General features: G+C 44.2%; 1 protein-coding gene across 1 annotated transcript in view; it reads right to left on the bottom strand.

The window, feature by feature from the left end:
* CAPN11 (calpain 11) overlaps positions 1 to 18,471 on the bottom strand; it is a 159,938-nt gene that overhangs the window by 59,804 nt on the left and 81,663 nt on the right. Inside the window, exon 4 of the mRNA XM_030195746.1 lies at positions 1,720 to 1,838. Within this exon, the coding sequence (XP_030051606.1) occupies positions 1,720 to 1,838 (119 nt within the window). The remainder of the gene's footprint in view (positions 1 to 1,719; positions 1,839 to 18,471) is intronic.

Below are 18,471 nucleotides of genomic sequence, written 5' to 3'. Positions count from 1 at the left end.
CATGGAATGTTGCTAGTGGAGGAGCAGGCTAGTGGTTAGTGCAGCGGACTCTGATTCTGGGGAACTGGGTTCAATTCCCACTGCAGCTACAGAAGTACACAGATATGGAATGGGTTACCCCCAGCCCTAAAAACTATGGACAATCTAAGCAACTTTCGCAAATCTCTGAAGACACATCTCTTTAATAGAGCCTACAAAAAGACCCCTTAAAGACACAAATCACCTCCTAAACTATCCTATTCTAACACCATCTTCTCTAACTCCTCATCCATCTTCTGCTTACTTTTGATTGTATCCAATATCTTGTCATGACTCTGTCATAACAACACTCTGTAAGCCACATTGAGCCTGTAAATAGGTGGGAAAATGTGGGGTACAAATGTAATAATAATAAACCGCTTTGAATGTAGTTGCAAAATACCACAGAAAGACGGTATATCAAGTCCCATTTCCCTTTCCCCCTTTCCCTTATGACATCACAATATCAGAAGTGAGCCAAGTATCAGGCAATCAAGCCATTGTGACATCACTGATGAGGTTGGCTCTTATTGGTGGACTGAGTCTCCACCTACCCTCCTCTCCTCCTTCCTGTACACATTAATTGATTTGATTACTTTATTTTTTGTCTATTAGATTGTAAGCTCTTTGAGCAGGGACTGTCTTTCTTCTATGTTTGTGCAGCGCTGCATACGCCTTGTAGCGCTAGAGAAATGCTAAATAGTAGTAGTAGTAGTAGCACCTTGTGAGCCTGGGCAAGTCACTTAACCCTCCATTGCCCCAGATCCAAATAAGTACCTGTATATACTATGTAAACCGCTTTAAATGTAGTTGCAAAAACCACAGAAAGACGGTATATCAAGTCCCATTTTCCTTTCCCCCTTTCCCTTATGACATCACAATATCAGAAGTGAGCAAGTATTGGGGCAATCAAGCCATTGTGACATCACTGATGAGGTTGGCTCTTATTGGTGGAATGAGTGGAGGAGTAGCCTAGTGGTTAGTGCAGTTGACTTTGATCCTGGGGAACTGAGTTCGATTCCCACTGCAGCTCCTTGTGACTCTGGGCAAGTCACTTAACCCTCCATTGCCCCAGGTACAAAATAAGTACCTGAATATATGTAAACTGCTTTGAATGTAGTTGCAAAAACCTCAGAAAGGCGGTATATCAAGTCCCATTTCCCTTTCCCCTTTCAAAAATGAGCCCCATAGTGATTTTCTAAGATAACATTCTGTATTATAGGAAGCAAAGCTGATGCAGCTTACTATGCCATGCTTTGTATTGTTGTCTGAATATTTTTAATGCTGTAAATGTCTATTACTTATGCTTGATTTATTCTTGCTGTACGCCACCTTAAGTGAATTCCTTCAAAAAGGCGGTAAATAAATCCTAATAAATAAATAAGCTGAAAATCCCCAAAACCACAACAGTACACATGCGGTCATTTTCTACTGCAAGCGTCAGGGATACTTGACGCTTGCAGTAGAAGGAGATAGATTTTGCCTCCTTGGAAAGTGGACAATCAAACTGCAGACTGGAATATACTGTAAAAGGAGAATGGGCTGGGTCACTGGGGCCGTGGAACAACATTGGCAAGAGGGAAAGCTTGGAGGAGGAGCTGGGCATTGGTTTGTTTGCTCCCTTCAGTCAAAGGGGTGCTCCTCTGCCCCTGGGAATATCCCAGACTGACAGAGCCAGGCCTGGAGAAGAAGCAACTCTACCTGGAAATGGAAGATACCGGCATAGTCCTCCTGGAAACTCTGTCCATGTGGCACCACCCTGTGCAGGAGATCCTCATTAAGGGTGAGGGAGCCGATGGCAGCCAACAACCAACAGTCACCTGCAGAAGAGAGACAGAAACACAAAGGGCCATGAAGCACAGCCACGGAAAGAAAGGGCCCGTGGAAACGTCAGGAGGTCCTAGAGTGCACAGAATCCCCTGTGCCCAACCCACCCACTGAACCTTGAAAAGCCCTCTGCAGGTAACTTGTCACAGTTACGAATTTCTCAATGTCTCACCTCCATCACCCTGCAACAGAGGAAAACTGCACATAAAGACCAAAACAGCCCATTTAGTAACGCGGTGAAGGATGTAAACAACTGCCACTCTCTGTATTTTCCTCCCTCCCTCCCTTCCCCTGACCATTGCTGTATGAGCAAGTGGAAAGTCTTTTCACTGTTGCTTTGAGCTGCTGCACTCACTGCTTGCTTTCAATCCCACGATTTTAGGCATCCAGGCAGACTTCTACGATCTGCATCATGACAATGGCACAGACAAATCAGGATCGAGTATGCGTGTTCTGTACCACACAAATGTAGAGCTTCATTCACAACAAATGTAACATACTGCTTGCTTAAAATAATGCTGTAGAATATACAACTATTTCATAGATTTAATAAGTGGGAATGTATGAGTGAAAGAGCTGCCTAGGACAAATAGCAATCAAAAGAGCCAGTGGCGTTCCTAGGGGGGCTGACACCCGGGGTGGATCGCCGATGCGCCCGCCCCCTGGATGCAGCGTGACCCCCCCCCCATGAAAGACCCCTCCCCCGGGTGCACGCCGCTGGAGGGGGTGCCGCGTGTGCTTGTCCTTCGTTTCTGCCATGCTCCCTCTGCCCCGGAACAGGAAGTAACCTGTTCCGGGGCAGAGGGAGCATGGAAGGAATGAAGGACAGGCGCGTGTGGCACCCCCCCAGCGGCTTGCAACCGGGGCGAACCGCCCCCACCGCCCCCCCCCCCTTGGTATGCCACTGAAAAGAGCAAGATTAATGAACATCACCGCTGCTCTTGGAGGAGTAGCCTAGTGGTTAGGGCAGTGGACTTTGATCCTGGGGAACTGAGTTCGATTCCCACTGCAGCTCCTTGTGACTCTGGGCAAGTCACTTAACCCTCCATTGCCCCTGGTACAAAATAAGTAACTGAATATATGTAAATCGCTTTGAATGTAGTTGCAAAATCCTCAGAAAGGCAGTATATCAAGTCCCATTTCCCTTCCCCCTTTCCCTTATGACATCACAATATCAGAAGCGAACCAAGTATCGGGCAATCAAGCCATTGTGACATCACTGATGAGGTTGGCTCTTATTGGTGGAATGAGTGGAGGAGTAGCCTAGTGGTTAGTGCAGTGGACTTTGATCCTGGGGAACTGAGTTCAATTCCCACTGCAGCTCCTTGTGACTCTGGGCAAGTCACTTAACCCTCCATTGCCCCTGGTACAAAATAATACCTGAATATATGTAAACTGCTTGGAATGTAGTTGCAAAAACCTCAGAAAGGCAGTATATCAAGTCCCATTTCCCTTCCCCCTTTCCCTTATGACATCACAATATCAGAAGCGAACCAAGTATCGGGCAATCAAGCCATTGTGACATCACTGATGAGGTTGGCTCTTATTGGTGGAATGAGTGGAGGAGTAGCCTAGTGGTTAGTGCAGTGGACTTTGATCCTGGGGAACTGAGTTCAATTCCCACTGCAGCTCCTTGTGACTCTGGGCAAGTCACTTAACCCTCCATTGCCCCTGGTACAAAATAATACCTGAATATATGTAAACTGCTTGGAATGTAGTTGCAAAAACCTCAGAAAGGCAGTATATCAAGTCCCATTTCCCTTCCCCCTTTCCCTTATGACATCACAATATCAGAAGCGAACCACGTATCGGGCAATCAAGCCATTGTGACATCACTGATGAGGTTGGCTCTTATTGGTGGAATGAGTGGAGGAGTAGCCTAGTGGTTAGTGCAGTGGACTTTGATCCTGGGGAACTGAGTTCAATTCCCACTGCAGCTCCTTGTGACTCTGGGCAAGTCACTTAACCCTCCATTGCCCCTGGTACAAAATAATACCTGAATATATGTAAACTGCTTGGAATGTAGTTGCAAAAACCTCAGAAAGGCAGTATATCAAGTCCCATTTCCCTTCCCCCTTTCCCTTATGACATCACAATATCAGAAGCGAACCAAGTATCGGGCAATCAAGCCATTGTGACATCACTGATGAGGTTGGCTCTTATTGGTGGAATGAGTGGAGGAGTAGCCTAGTGGTTAGTGCAGTGGACTTTGATCCTGGGGAACTGAGTTCAATTCCCACTGCAGCTCCTTGTGACTCTGGGCAAGTCACTTAACCCTCCATTGCCCCTGGTACAAAATAATACCTGAATATATGTAAACTGCTTGGAATGTAGTTGCAAAAACCTCAGAAAGGCAGTATATCAAGTCCCATTTCCCTTCCCCCTTTCCCTTATGACATCACAATATCAGAAGCGAACCAAGTATCGGGCAATCAAGCCATTGTGACATCACTGATGAGGTTGGCTCTTATTGGTGGAATGAGTGGAGGAGTAGCCTAGTGGTTAGTGCAGTGGACTTTGATCCTGGGGAACTGAGTTCAATTCCCACTGCAGCTCCTTGTGACTCTGGGCAAGTCACTTAACCCTCCATTGCCCCTGGTACAAAATAATACCTGAATATATGTAACTGCTTGGAATGTAGTTGCAAAAACCTCAGAAAGGCAGTATATCAAGTCCCATTTCCCTTCCCCCTTTCCCTTATGACATCACAATATCAGAAGCGAACCAAGTATCGGGCAATCAAGCCATTGTGACATCACTGATGAGGTTGGCTCTTATTGGTGGAATGAGTGGAGGAGTAGCCTAGTGGTTAGTGCAGTGGACTTTGATCCTGGGGAACTGAGTTCAATTCCCACTGCAGCTCCTTGTGACTCTGGGCAAGTCACTTAACCCTCCATTGCCCCTGGTACAAAATAATACCTGAATATATGTAAACTGCTTGGAATGTAGTTGCAAAAACCTCAGAAAGGCAGTATATCAAGTCCCATTTCCCTTCCCCCTTTCCCTTATGACATCACAATATCAGAAGCGAACCAAGTATCGGGCAATCAAGCCATTGTGACATCACTGATGAGGTTGGCTCTTATTGGTGGAATGAGTGGAGGAGTAGCCTAGTGGTTAGTGCAGTGGACTTTGATCCTGGGGAACTGAGTTCAATTCCCACTGCAGCTCCTTGTGACTCTGGGCAAGTCACTTAACCCTCCATTGCCCCGGTACAAAATAATACCTGAATATATGTAAACTGCTTGGAATGTAGTTGCAAAAACCTCAGAAAGGCAGTATATCAAGTCCCATTTCCCTTCCCCCTTTCCCTTATGACATCACAATATCAGAAGCGAACCAAGTATCGGGCAATCAAGCCATTGTGACATCACTGATGAGGTTGGCTCTTATTGGTGGAATGAGTGGAGGAGTAGCCTAGTGGTTAGTGCAGTGGACTTTGATCCTGGGGAACTGAGTTCAATTCCCACTGCAGCTCCTTGTGACTCTGGGCAAGTCACTTAACCCTCCATTGCCCCTGGTACAAAATAATACCTGAATATATGTAAACTGCTTGGAATGTAGTTGCAAAAACCTCAGAAAGGCAGTATATCAAGTCCCATTTCCCTTCCCCCTTTCCCTTATGACATCACAATATCAGAAGCGAACCAAGTATCGGGCAATCAAGCCATTGTGACATCACTGATGAGGTTGGCTCTTATTGGTGGAATGAGTGGAGGAGTAGCCTAGTGGTTAGTGCAGTGGACTTTGATCCTGGGGAACTGAGTTCAATTCCCACTGCAGCTCCTTGTGACTCTGGGCAAGTCACTTAACCCTCCATTGCCCCTGGTACAAAATAATACCTGAATATATGTAAACTGCTTGGAATGTAGTTGCAAAAACCTCAGAAAGGCAGTATATCAAGTCCCATTTCCCTTCCCCCTTTCCCTTATGACATCACAATATCAGAAGCGAACCAAGTATCGGGCAATCAAGCCATTGTGACATCACTGATGAGGTTGGCTCTTATTGGTGGAATGAGTGGAGGAGTAGCCTAGTGGTTAGTGCAGTGGACTTTGATCCTGGGGAACTGAGTTCAATTCCCACTGCAGCTCCTTGTGACTCTGGGCAAGTCACTTAACCCTCCATTGCCCCTGGTACAAAATAATACCTGAATATATGTAAACTGCTTGGAATGTAGTTGCAAAAACCTCAGAAAGGCAGTATATCAAGTCCCATTTCCCTTCCCCCTTTCCCTTATGACATCACAATATCAGAAGCGAACCAAGTATCGGGCAATCAAGCCATTGTGACATCACTGATGAGGTTGGCTCTTATTGGTGGAATGAGTGGAGGAGTAGCCTAGTGGTTAGTGCAGTGGACTTTGATCCTGGGGAACTGAGTTCAATTCCCACTGCAGCTCCTTGTGACTCTGGGCAAGTCACTTAACCCTCCATTGCCCCTGGTACAAAATAATACCTGAATATATGTAAACTGCTTGGAATGTAGTTGCAAAAACCTCAGAAAGGCAGTATATCAAGTCCCATTTCCCTTCCCCCTTTCCCTTATGACATCACAATATCAGAAGCGAACCAAGTATCGGGCAATCAAGCCATTGTGACATCACTGATGAGGTTGGCTCTTATTGGTGGAATGAGTGGAGGAGTAGCCTAGTGGTTAGTGCAGTGGACTTTGATCCTGGGGAACTGAGTTCAATTCCCACTGCAGCTCCTTGTGACTCTGGGCAAGTCACTTAACCCTCCATTGCCCCTGGTACAAAATAATACCTGAATATATGTAAACTGCTTGGAATGTAGTTGCAAAAACCTCAGAAAGGCAGTATATCAAGTCCCATTTCCCTTCCCCTTTCCCTTATGACATCACAATATCAGAAGCGAACCAAGTATCGGGCAATCAAGCCATTGTGACATCACTGATGAGGTTGGCTCTTATTGGTGGAATGAGTGGAGGAGTAGCCTAGTGGTTAGTGCAGTGGACTTTGATCCTGGGGAACTGAGTTCAATTCCCACTGCAGCTCCTTGTGACTCTGGGCAAGTCACTTAACCCTCCATTGCCCCTGGTACAAAATAATACCTGAATATATGTAAACTGCTTGGAATGTAGTTGCAAAAACCTCAGAAAGGCAGTATATCAAGTCCCATTTCCCTTCCCCCTTTCCCTTATGACATCACAATATCAGAAGCGAACCAAGTATCGGGCAATCAAGCCATTGTGACATCACTGATGAGGTTGGCTCTTATTGGTGGAATGAGTGGAGGAGTAGCCTAGTGGTTAGTGCAGTGGACTTTGATCCTGGGGAACTGAGTTCAATTCCCACTGCAGCTCCTTGTGACTCTGGGCAAGTCACTTAACCCTCCATTGCCCCTGGTACAAAATAATACCTGAATATATGTAAACTGCTTGGAATGTAGTTGCAAAAACCTCAGAAAGGCAGTATATCAAGTCCCATTTCCCTTCCCCCTTTCCCTTATGACATCACAATATCAGAAGCGAACCAAGTATCGGGCAATCAAGCCATTGTGACATCACTGATGAGGTTGGCTCTTATTGGTGGAATGAGTGGAGGAGTAGCCTAGTGGTTAGTGCAGTGGACTTTGATCCTGGGGAACTGAGTTCAATTCCCACTGCAGCTCCTTGTGACTCTGGGCAAGTCACTTAACCCTCCATTGCCCCTGGTACAAAATAATACCTGAATATATGTAAACTGCTTGGAATGTAGTTGCAAAAACCTCAGAAAGGCAGTATATCAAGTCCCATTTCCCTTCCCCCTTTCCCTTATGACATCACAATATCAGAAGCGAACCAAGTATCGGGCAATCAAGCCATTGTGACATCACTGATGAGGTTGGCTCTTATTGGTGGAATGAGTGGAGGAGTAGCCTAGTGGTTAGTGCAGTGGACTTTGATCCTGGGGAACTGAGTTCAATTCCCACTGCAGCTCCTTGTGACTCTGGGCAAGTCACTTAACCCTCCATTGCCCCTGGTACAAAATAATACCTGAATATATGTAAACTGCTTGGAATGTAGTTGCAAAAACCTCAGAAAGGCAGTATATCAAGTCCCATTTCCCTTCCCCCTTTCCCTTATGACATCACAATATCAGAAGCGAACCAAGTATCGGGCAATCAAGCCATTGTGACATCACTGATGAGGTTGGCTCTTATTGGTGGAATGAGTGGAGGAGTAGCCTAGTGGTTAGTGCAGTGGACTTTGATCCTGGGGAACTGAGTTCAATTCCCACTGCAGCTCCTTGTGACTCTGGGCAAGTCACTTAACCCTCCATTGCCCCTGGTACAAAATAATACCTGAATATATGTAAACTGCTTGGAATGTAGTTGCAAAAACCTCAGAAAGGCAGTATATCAAGTCCCATTTCCCTTCCCCCTTTCCCTTATGACATCACAATATCAGAAGCGAACCAAGTATCGGGCAATCAAGCCATTGTGACATCACTGATGAGGTTGGCTCTTATTGGTGGAATGAGTGGAGGAGTAGCCTAGTGGTTAGTGCAGTGGACTTTGATCCTGGGGAACTGAGTTCAATTCCCACTGCAGCTCCTTGTGACTCTGGGCAAGTCACTTAACCCTCCATTGCCCCTGGTACAAAATAATACCTGAATATATGTAAACTGCTTGGAATGTAGTTGCAAAAACCTCAGAAAGGCAGTATATCAAGTCCCATTTCCCTTCCCCCTTTCCCTTATGACATCACAATATCAGAAGCGAACCAAGTATCGGGCAATCAAGCCATTGTGACATCACTGATGAGGTTGGCTCTTATTGGTGGAATGAGTGGAGGAGTAGCCTAGTGGTTAGTGCAGTGGACTTTGATCCTGGGGAACTGAGTTCAATTCCCACTGCAGCTCCTTGTGACTCTGGGCAAGTCACTTAACCCTCCATTGCCCCTGGTACAAAATAATACCTGAATATATGTAAACTGCTTGGAATGTAGTTGCAAAAACCTCAGAAAGGCAGTATATCAAGTCCCATTTCCCTTCCCCCTTTCCCTTATGACATCACAATATCAGAAGCGAACCAAGTATCGGGCAATCAAGCCATTGTGACATCACTGATGAGGTTGGCTCTTATTGGTGGAATGAGTGGAGGAGTAGCCTAGTGGTTAGTGCAGTGGACTTTGATCCTGGGGAACTGAGTTCAATTCCCACTGCAGCTCCTTGTGACTCTGGGCAAGTCACTTAACCCTCCATTGCCCCTGGTACAAAATAATACCTGAATATATGTAAACTGCTTGGAATGTAGTTGCAAAAACCTCAGAAAGGCAGTATATCAAGTCCCATTTCCCTTCCCCCTTTCCCTTATGACATCACAATATCAGAAGCGAACCAAGTATCGGGCAATCAAGCCATTGTGACATCACTGATGAGGTTGGCTCTTATTGGTGGAATGAGTGGAGGAGTAGCCTAGTGGTTAGTGCAGTGGACTTTGATCCTGGGGAACTGAGTTCAATTCCCACTGCAGCTCCTTGTGACTCTGGGCAAGTCACTTAACCCTCCATTGCCCCTGGTACAAAATAATACCTGAATATATGTAAACTGCTTGGAATGTAGTTGCAAAAACCTCAGAAAGGCAGTATATCAAGTCCCATTTCCCTTCCCCCTTTCCCTTATGACATCACAATATCAGAAGCGAACCAAGTATCGGGCAATCAAGCCATTGTGACATCACTGATGAGGTTGGCTCTTATTGGTGGAATGAGTGGAGGAGTAGCCTAGTGGTTAGTGCAGTGGACTTTGATCCTGGGGAACTGAGTTCAATTCCCACTGCAGCTCCTTGTGACTCTGGGCAAGTCACTTAACCCTCCATTGCCCCTGGTACAAAATAATACCTGAATATATGTAAACTGCTTGGAATGTAGTTGCAAAAACCTCAGAAAGGCAGTATATCAAGTCCCATTTCCCTTCCCCCTTTCCCTTATGACATCACAATATCAGAAGCGAACCAAGTATCGGGCAATCAAGCCATTGTGACATCACTGATGAGGTTGGCTCTTATTGGTGGAATGAGTGGAGGAGTAGCCTAGTGGTTAGTGCAGTGGACTTTGATCCTGGGGAACTGAGTTCAATTCCCACTGCAGCTCCTTGTGACTCTGGGCAAGTCACTTAACCCTCCATTGCCCCTGGTACAAAATAATACCTGAATATATGTAAACTGCTTGGAATGTAGTTGCAAAAAACCTCAGAAAGGCAGTATATCAAGTCCCATTTCCCTTCCCCCTTTCCCTTATGACATCACAATATCAGAAGCGAACCAAGTATCGGGCAATCAAGCCATTGTGACATCACTGATGAGGTTGGCTCTTATTGGTGGAATGAGTGGAGGAGTAGCCTAGTGGTTAGTGCAGTGGACTTTGATCCTGGGGAACTGAGTTCAATTCCCACTGCAGCTCCTTGTGACTCTGGGCAAGTCACTTAACCCTCCATTGCCCCTGGTACAAAATAATACCTGAATATATGTAAACTGCTTGGAATGTAGTTGCAAAAACCTCAGAAAGGCAGTATATCAAGTCCCATTTCCCTTCCCCCTTTCCCTTATGACATCACAATATCAGAAGCGAACCAAGTATCGGGCAATCAAGCCATTGTGACATCACTGATGAGGTTGGCTCTTATTGGTGGAATGAGTGGAGGAGTAGCCTAGTGGTTAGTGCAGTGGACTTTGATCCTGGGGAACTGAGTTCAATTCCCACTGCAGCTCCTTGTGACTCTGGGCAAGTCACTTAACCCTCCATTGCCCCTGGTACAAAATAATACCTGAATATATGTAAACTGCTTGGAATGTAGTTGCAAAAACCTCAGAAAGGCAGTATATCAAGTCCCATTTCCCTTCCCCCTTTCCCTTATGACATCACAATATCAGAAGCGAACCAAGTATCGGGCAATCAAGCCATTGTGACATCACTGATGAGGTTGGCTCTTATTGGTGGAATGAGTGGAGGAGTAGCCTAGTGGTTAGTGCAGTGGACTTTGATCCTGGGGAACTGAGTTCAATTCCCACTGCAGCTCCTTGTGACTCTGGGCAAGTCACTTAACCCTCCATTGCCCCTGGTACAAATAATACCTGAATATATGTAAACTGCTTGGAATGTAGTTGCAAAAACCTCAGAAAGGCAGTATATCAAGTCCCATTTCCCTTCCCCCTTTCCCTTATGACATCACAATATCAGAAGCGAACCAAGTATCGGGCAATCAAGCCATTGTGACATCACTGATGAGGTTGGCTCTTATTGGTGGAATGAGTGGAGGAGTAGCCTAGTGGTTAGTGCAGTGGACTTTGATCCTGGGGAACTGAGTTCAATTCCCACTGCAGCTCCTTGTGACTCTGGGCAAGTCACTTAACCCTCCATTGCCCCTGGTACAAAATAATACCTGAATATATGTAAACTGCTTGGAATGTAGTTGCAAAAACCTCAGAAAGGCAGTATATCAAGTCCCATTTCCCTTCCCCCTTTCCCTTATGACATCACAATATCAGAAGCGAACCAAGTATCGGGCAATCAAGCCATTGTGACATCACTGATGAGGTTGGCTCTTATTGGTGGAATGAGTGGAGGAGTAGCCTAGTGGTTAGTGCAGTGGACTTTGATCCTGGGGAACTGAGTTCAATTCCCACTGCAGCTCCTTGTGACTCTGGGCAAGTCACTTAACCCTCCATTGCCCCTGGTACAAAATAATACCTGAATATATGTAAACTGCTTGGAATGTAGTTGCAAAAACCTCAGAAAGGCAGTATATCAAGTCCCATTTCCCTTCCCCCTTTCCCTTATGACATCACAATATCAGAAGCGAACCAAGTATCGGGCAATCAAGCCATTGTGACATCACTGATGAGGTTGGCTCTTATTGGTGGAATGAGTGGAGGAGTAGCCTAGTGGTTAGTGCAGTGGACTTTGATCCTGGGGAACTGAGTTCAATTCCCACTGCAGCTCCTTGTGACTCTGGGCAAGTCACTTAACCCTCCATTGCCCCTGGTACAAATAATACCTGAATATATGTAAACTGCTTGGAATGTAGTTGCAAAAACCTCAGAAAGGCAGTATATCAAGTCCCATTTCCCTTCCCCCTTTCCCTTATGACATCACAATATCAGAAGCGAACCAAGTATCGGGCAATCAAGCCATTGTGACATCACTGATGAGGTTGGCTCTTATTGGTGGAATGAGTGGAGGAGTAGCCTAGTGGTTAGTGCAGTGGACTTTGATCCTGGGGAACTGAGTTCAATTCCCACTGCAGCTCCTTGTGACTCTGGGCAAGTCACTTAACCCTCCATTGCCCCTGGTACAAAATAATACCTGAATATATGTAAACTGCTTGGAATGTAGTTGCAAAAACCTCAGAAAGGCAGTATATCAAGTCCCATTTCCCTTCCCCCTTTCCCTTATGACATCACAATATCAGAAGCGAACCAAGTATCGGGCAATCAAGCCATTGTGACATCACTGATGAGGTTGGCTCTTATTGGTGGAATGAGTGGAGGAGTAGCCTAGTGGTTAGTGCAGTGGACTTTGATCCTGGGGAACTGAGTTCAATTCCCACTGCAGCTCCTTGTGACTCTGGGCAAGTCACTTAACCCTCCATTGCCCCTGGTACAAAATAAGTACCTGAATATATGTAAACCGCTTTGAATGGAGTTGCAAAAACCTCAGAAAGGCAGTATATCAAGTCCCTTTTCCATTTCCCTTTCCCTATTTGAGATTCTACATGGAATGTTGCTACTATTTGAGATTCTACATGGAATGTTGCTATTCCACTAGCAACATTCCATGTAGAAGTCTGCCCTTGCAGATCAGCAACTCGGCTGCGCACGCTTCTGTTTCTGTGAGTCTGACGTCCTTGCTAGCGCCTCCACAGCACTCAGTACTAAAGGCCCAAATATCCTCTAACTGTGCAGAGGCGTAAACAGACATGATATTTGGGTGGGCCTGAGCCGAAAGTGGATAGGCACACAATTCCTCACCCCCCCCCCCCCCCCGTGCTTTTTGCCCCCACGCCTGCCCCTTCATCAGTGACCTCCTGACAAATAAAATAAATATCTGAGCTGACAGAGATCCCACATGCCCCACAAGCTGAAAGAGGTCTTCCGGCGGCCAGACCAGGACACTCCCCTATCTGCTGCAGCCAGTGCATGAGAAAAAACTTAGTATGCGCCGGGGAGGGGAGAACAGACAGCGAGGCAGCAATGCGTGGACAATGCTGACGGCTGCTGCAAGTAGGAGAATGACCTGTCCTGGTCATCGGAGGACCTCTTCCAGCTGGTTGGGCTTGGGAGTCCCCACCAACTATAACAAAAGGTGCCAGAAGTTTGAGTGGGCCCAGGCCCACCCATGGCTTTGCCACTGCAACTGTGTCTTCCAGTGCTGATTTCAGAAACACGCCAAGAATGCAGACTGTAATAGTCTGGGTAAGGACTATGGCACCACTCAATCTCACCATCTACTGAGCTGATGGCTGCCACTCCCAGTTTCCTCAATGAAACCTCGGACCAACAACAAAGCCACGTTATGCAGCCAACTCTGGAACGCCGTACCTCGACACATCCGGAAAAACCAATGAACACCTACCCTTCCGAAAACTGCTGAAGACTTACCTCTTCAAACAAGCCTATCCAAATGAACCATCCTAACTCTCGAACCTAACTCACACCATTAGTACTATCCAAACTCCAACCCTTCCCCACATCTCCCACTATTGTACTACTCTATGTAATTATGTCATCTCTGATACTTTGTTCCATACTGTATTATCTCTGTGATACTTTGTACCATACCTTGTAAGTCGCATTGAACCTGCTATCGAGCGGGAAAGAGCGGGGTATAAATGCCACAAATATAAATAAATAAAATAAGATCACTGGTCCCTCTAAGCTGTGCGGGGGTCCTCCAACTGCTTTCAGTCACTACGGACAGGCAGGCACCCTTGAGTTCTGCAGAGCTTGCCTGTCCCTCAATATTGAAAATGTGATAGTGAAACAGGGCCCCCCCCCCCCAACTGGCAGGACCGTAGATGGAGGACTCCCCCACAGCTTAGAGGGAACATCCTGGTAAGCCTGTGCTGTGGTTTTATAGTTGTCACTGGCTCCCCATGCAAACCTCTTACAGGTGCATGCCACACCTTTAATTAATTAATTTATTTATTTATAGTACATTTCTACCTCACATTTTCCCACACACGCAGGCACAATGTGGCTTACATAGGAGAATTAAAAATGACAAATGCAATAAGAGAAAATGGTAAGAGACAAGAATAGGCAAGGAAGGGGAAGGGGGCATAACAGATGCAGAGGTAAGAAAGTGGGACTATTGATGGGTAAGAGAGTGGGGGGAGTAGACCAGTCCAAATAGGTGGACACAGGGCTACAACACAAAATAAAGGAAAGGACACTTTGCTGTCTCTCACCCAACAGAATGCCTTGCAAGCCTTTGGAGGTGAAATCCCTTCTCTACTCAAGCTGTATCTAATTTCAAACTTCTACCACCTCCAGGCTGTGCTAGTCTCAGCATAAGGGCACCTTCAGCACAGCACATGTTTTGACTCTACACCTCAGAAGCAGTCAACTCTTTCATAGCTCAATACTGATTCCCACTTCAGGCACAGGCAGCTCCTTGTGACTCTGGGCAAAGTCACTTAACCCTCCATTGCCCCATGTAAGCCGCATTGAGCCTGCCATGAGTGGGAAAGCGCGGGGTACAAATGTAATAAAAATAAAATAAAATAAACATACAGAAAATGCTGTCAATGACTCATAAGGACAACCTCCTCAACCCATGAAGGTCCAAGCACTTTCTCCGTCTCACCACTGCGTTAAAATGCCACACTGTGATTTGTGTTACAAAAAGTGAATAAAGTACACTACTAGCTGATAAATCATTTTTCATCAGGAAGATCAGAAAGTTTACAATATATTTATCTTTATTTATTTAAAAATGTATATTCCGCAACAATTCAAACGTTCTAGGCGGATAACAACATTAACACTCGTTAAATAACAACAACATGCACAACTGAGACAAATGGAATCCGCTAACAAATACATTCCTACAACGTCATCCTTAAAGCTACAATATCTGAAATATCTTGTGTCTGTGTTGTTAACACTCATCCCTCATCTCACCAAATGCCTTGATAACAAGTTTACTTCTATGGGCCCAAAGCTTCTTCATTTAATTCTTTGACATCCAGCTATCGATTATCTTTGATTGTTGTTATGATTTTCTTCATACTATCACACACTTCTCCTTAATAGACTTCATGATATAGGTATTCAAGGGATGGTGTTAGGTTCCTACTTGACAAACTGTAATATCGTAGTCCTCTAGTGAGATAACCACTTAGACACACACCCCTCTTATTGTGGGGTACCTCAAGGGCCTATCTTAGCCCCTATTCTCTTCAATATATTCATGGCACCGCTCCTAGGACATATTTAAACCTTAGGCCTAACCCCTTTGTCTATGCGGACGACATTCAGATCCTTGGCACTCTCAACTGCGAATGTCCCCTGCTATATCTTTATTCAACGATAAGCTCCCTAGGATTGCAGATTGGTTAAGGCTTCACATATTCCATTTAAATCTTCCAAAATCTTGGGCAATGCTTCTTTCTTGGAAAGATGCCATGACCCCTATCATTCCTTTCCAATTGGCAAACTGTACTATACTTACTGTTTCTTTGGTTAAGATCCTGGGATTAGTACTAGATCAATCACTAAACTTTCATTTATATAATTTGAAAGTTGTCCAGAACTGCTTATGATACAGATGTTCAAATAGCTGAAAGGTACTAATCCACAAACAAGCCTTTTCCAGAGACAGGAAGGCACTAGAACAAGAGGAAATGAATTGAGGTTGAAAGGGGGCAGACTCAGGAATAATGTCAGGAAGTATTTTTTTCACAGAGAGAGTGGTAGATACCTGGAATGCCCTCCTGCAGGAGGTGGTGGAAATTAAAATGGTAATGGAATTCAAAAAAGCATGGGATAAATATAAAGGAATCCTGTTTAGAAGGAATGGATCCAAAGAAGCTTAGCGGAGATCAGGTAATCAAAACTGGTAATTGGGAAGCAAAGCCAGCACTGGGCAGACTTCTAAGGTCTGTGTCCTCATCGTGGCTGAATAGATTTGGATGGGATGGAGTGGAGCTGTTCAGGACTTCGGCTTTAACTTCAGAAATTTTAGAACAAGGACAGTGCTGGGCAGACTTCTACGGTCTATGCCCTGAAATTGGCAAGGATAAATCAAGTCACAAAAAATCAGGAAGAACAAATCCACAAACCAAGTTAAACCTTAAACTCACTATATTAAACTTGGGTTTAAAATAATTTATCTTTTTTTATTTTTATGTATGCACTTAAAAAAAATACTATAAAGTGTTTTAAATTATTTTAAATGTGCTCAGACCATACCGTTTACACCCATTATATCCCCAAGAGGAATATGTGGTAGTGTCACAATGGAACCATCATTGCACATATGATGTTCCACCTCCTAATATTTGTGTGTGTACATACAGCTGAGCCCAAGTAGATCTTAATCACCGGTGTATGCGTATATCTATAATACATATGTATAGGTCATAAACTACTCACATTAAATACTGTTAGACTTGAGCTCAAACCTCCGCCCATAAATTATGGTGCATTCCATATTACCATCTGATACATGGATAATAAAACATACAATTCAACATTTGTTTGAACCAAAAGGAGGTAAATGTTAATTCATGACACCCTGATCTCACTTCCCCCACTTATCTTACATAAACCAACAACCCACAATGCGATATACACACATATTCACATAATTATTTCACTTCCCTTGGGGTATATTGTGCTCGTGCTTGTGCTTCATTAAAATCACATATCATTCATCCATTCCAATCTTGCCATCAAAATAACTGCTCCCTTTAACTCTGGCCGAGTTTCAAAAGTCTTCATCAGAAAGGGAAACTAAAAATAGGAAAACACTCTTTTACAAACAACCCACTCTTACAGGGTGAAGTATACACTCACAATGCTTCAGACAAACTCAATATATTAAAACAAAATAACTCACAATACTAATCTTTTAAACCAATTTACAGGCATCATAAATCCCCCGCGTAGAAAAATCAAGATTCGGATTGGGGAACATGTCAGTAACATTCGTACATGTAAGCCTGAGGCTCCTTTATCTGGACACTGGCAGGAGTATAACCATCACATTCAGGATTTACGTTATACAGTGCTGCTTCATATTGAATTGACCAGAGGGGGCAATTTAAGTGAAATTCTAGCCCAAAAGGAGCAGCGTCTGATATTTTCCTGGAACACTGTTCACCCTTCGGGATTGAACAGGGAGGTGGAGTGGCTTTGACTGGTGTTAATTTGACCCCCTGTGGTTTTACAATTGTCTCTGAGCTTTGATACTTGGAGTGAGGAAGGGTTCCAGAGGCGATCCTACCCGGGGGATTTATGATGCCTGTAAATTGGTTTAAAAGATTAGTATTGTGAGTTATTTTGTTTTAATATATTGAGTTTGTCTGAAGCATTGTGAGTGTATACTTCACCCTGTAAGAGTGGGTTGTTTGTAAAAGAGTGTTTTCCTATTTTTAGTTTCCCTTTCTGATGAAGACTTTTGAAACTCGGCCAGAGTTAAAGGGAGCAGTTATTTTGATGGCAAGATTGGAATGGATGAATGATATGTGATTTTAATGAAGCACAAGCACGAGCACAATATACCCCAAGGGAAGTGAAATAATTATGTGAATATGGGTGTATATCGCATTGTGGGTTGGTTTTTGTAAGATATGTGGGGAAGTGAGATCAGGGTGTCATGAATTAACATTTACCTCCTTTAGGTTCAAACAAATGTTGAATGGTATGTTTTATTATCCATGTATTAGATGGTAATAAAGAAAGCACCATAATTTATGGGCGGAGGTTTGAGCTCAAGTCTAACAGTATTTAATGTGAGTAGTTTATGACCTATACATATGTATTATAAATATACGCATACACCGGTGATTAAGATCTACTTGGGCTCAGCTGTATGTACATTCACAAATATTAGGAGGTGGAACATCATATGTGCAATGATGGTTCCATTGTGACACCACCACATATTCCTCTTGGGGATATAATGGGTGTAAACGGTATGGTCTGAGCACATTTAAAATAATTTAAAACACTTTATAGTATTTTTTTTAAAGTGCATACATAAAAATAAAAAAAGATATATTATTTTGAACCCAAGTTTAATATAAGGATAAATCAAGACCAGGTATGCATATGAAGTATCAAACACCATATGTAATGAGTTTATCCTGTTGGGCAGACTGGATGGATCGTACAGGTCTTTATATGCTGTCATCTATTATGTTACTATGTTAGAAATTGCACATGATTTACTCAGTGAGGGAGCTGTTCACGAAAAATGCCCTTAAAATTGTTTTTCGTCCTCTCATAACAAGTCGACTGGACTATTGGAATTCTCTCTTGAATGTCTCAGAAGTTCCAATATACAAAGACTGCAGACTGTTCAAAATATGGCCATAAAATTTCTTACAGGTTCAAAGCAATGTGACCATGTCACCCCTCTGTTATAAGAACATACAACAAAGAATAACACTTCAAT

Source organism: Microcaecilia unicolor, chromosome 3, assembly GCF_901765095.1.
Source record: "Microcaecilia unicolor chromosome 3, aMicUni1.1, whole genome shotgun sequence".
Lineage (NCBI taxonomy): Eukaryota > Metazoa > Chordata > Amphibia > Gymnophiona > Siphonopidae > Microcaecilia > Microcaecilia unicolor.
This window is presented reverse-complemented; position numbering and strand designations above follow the sequence as displayed.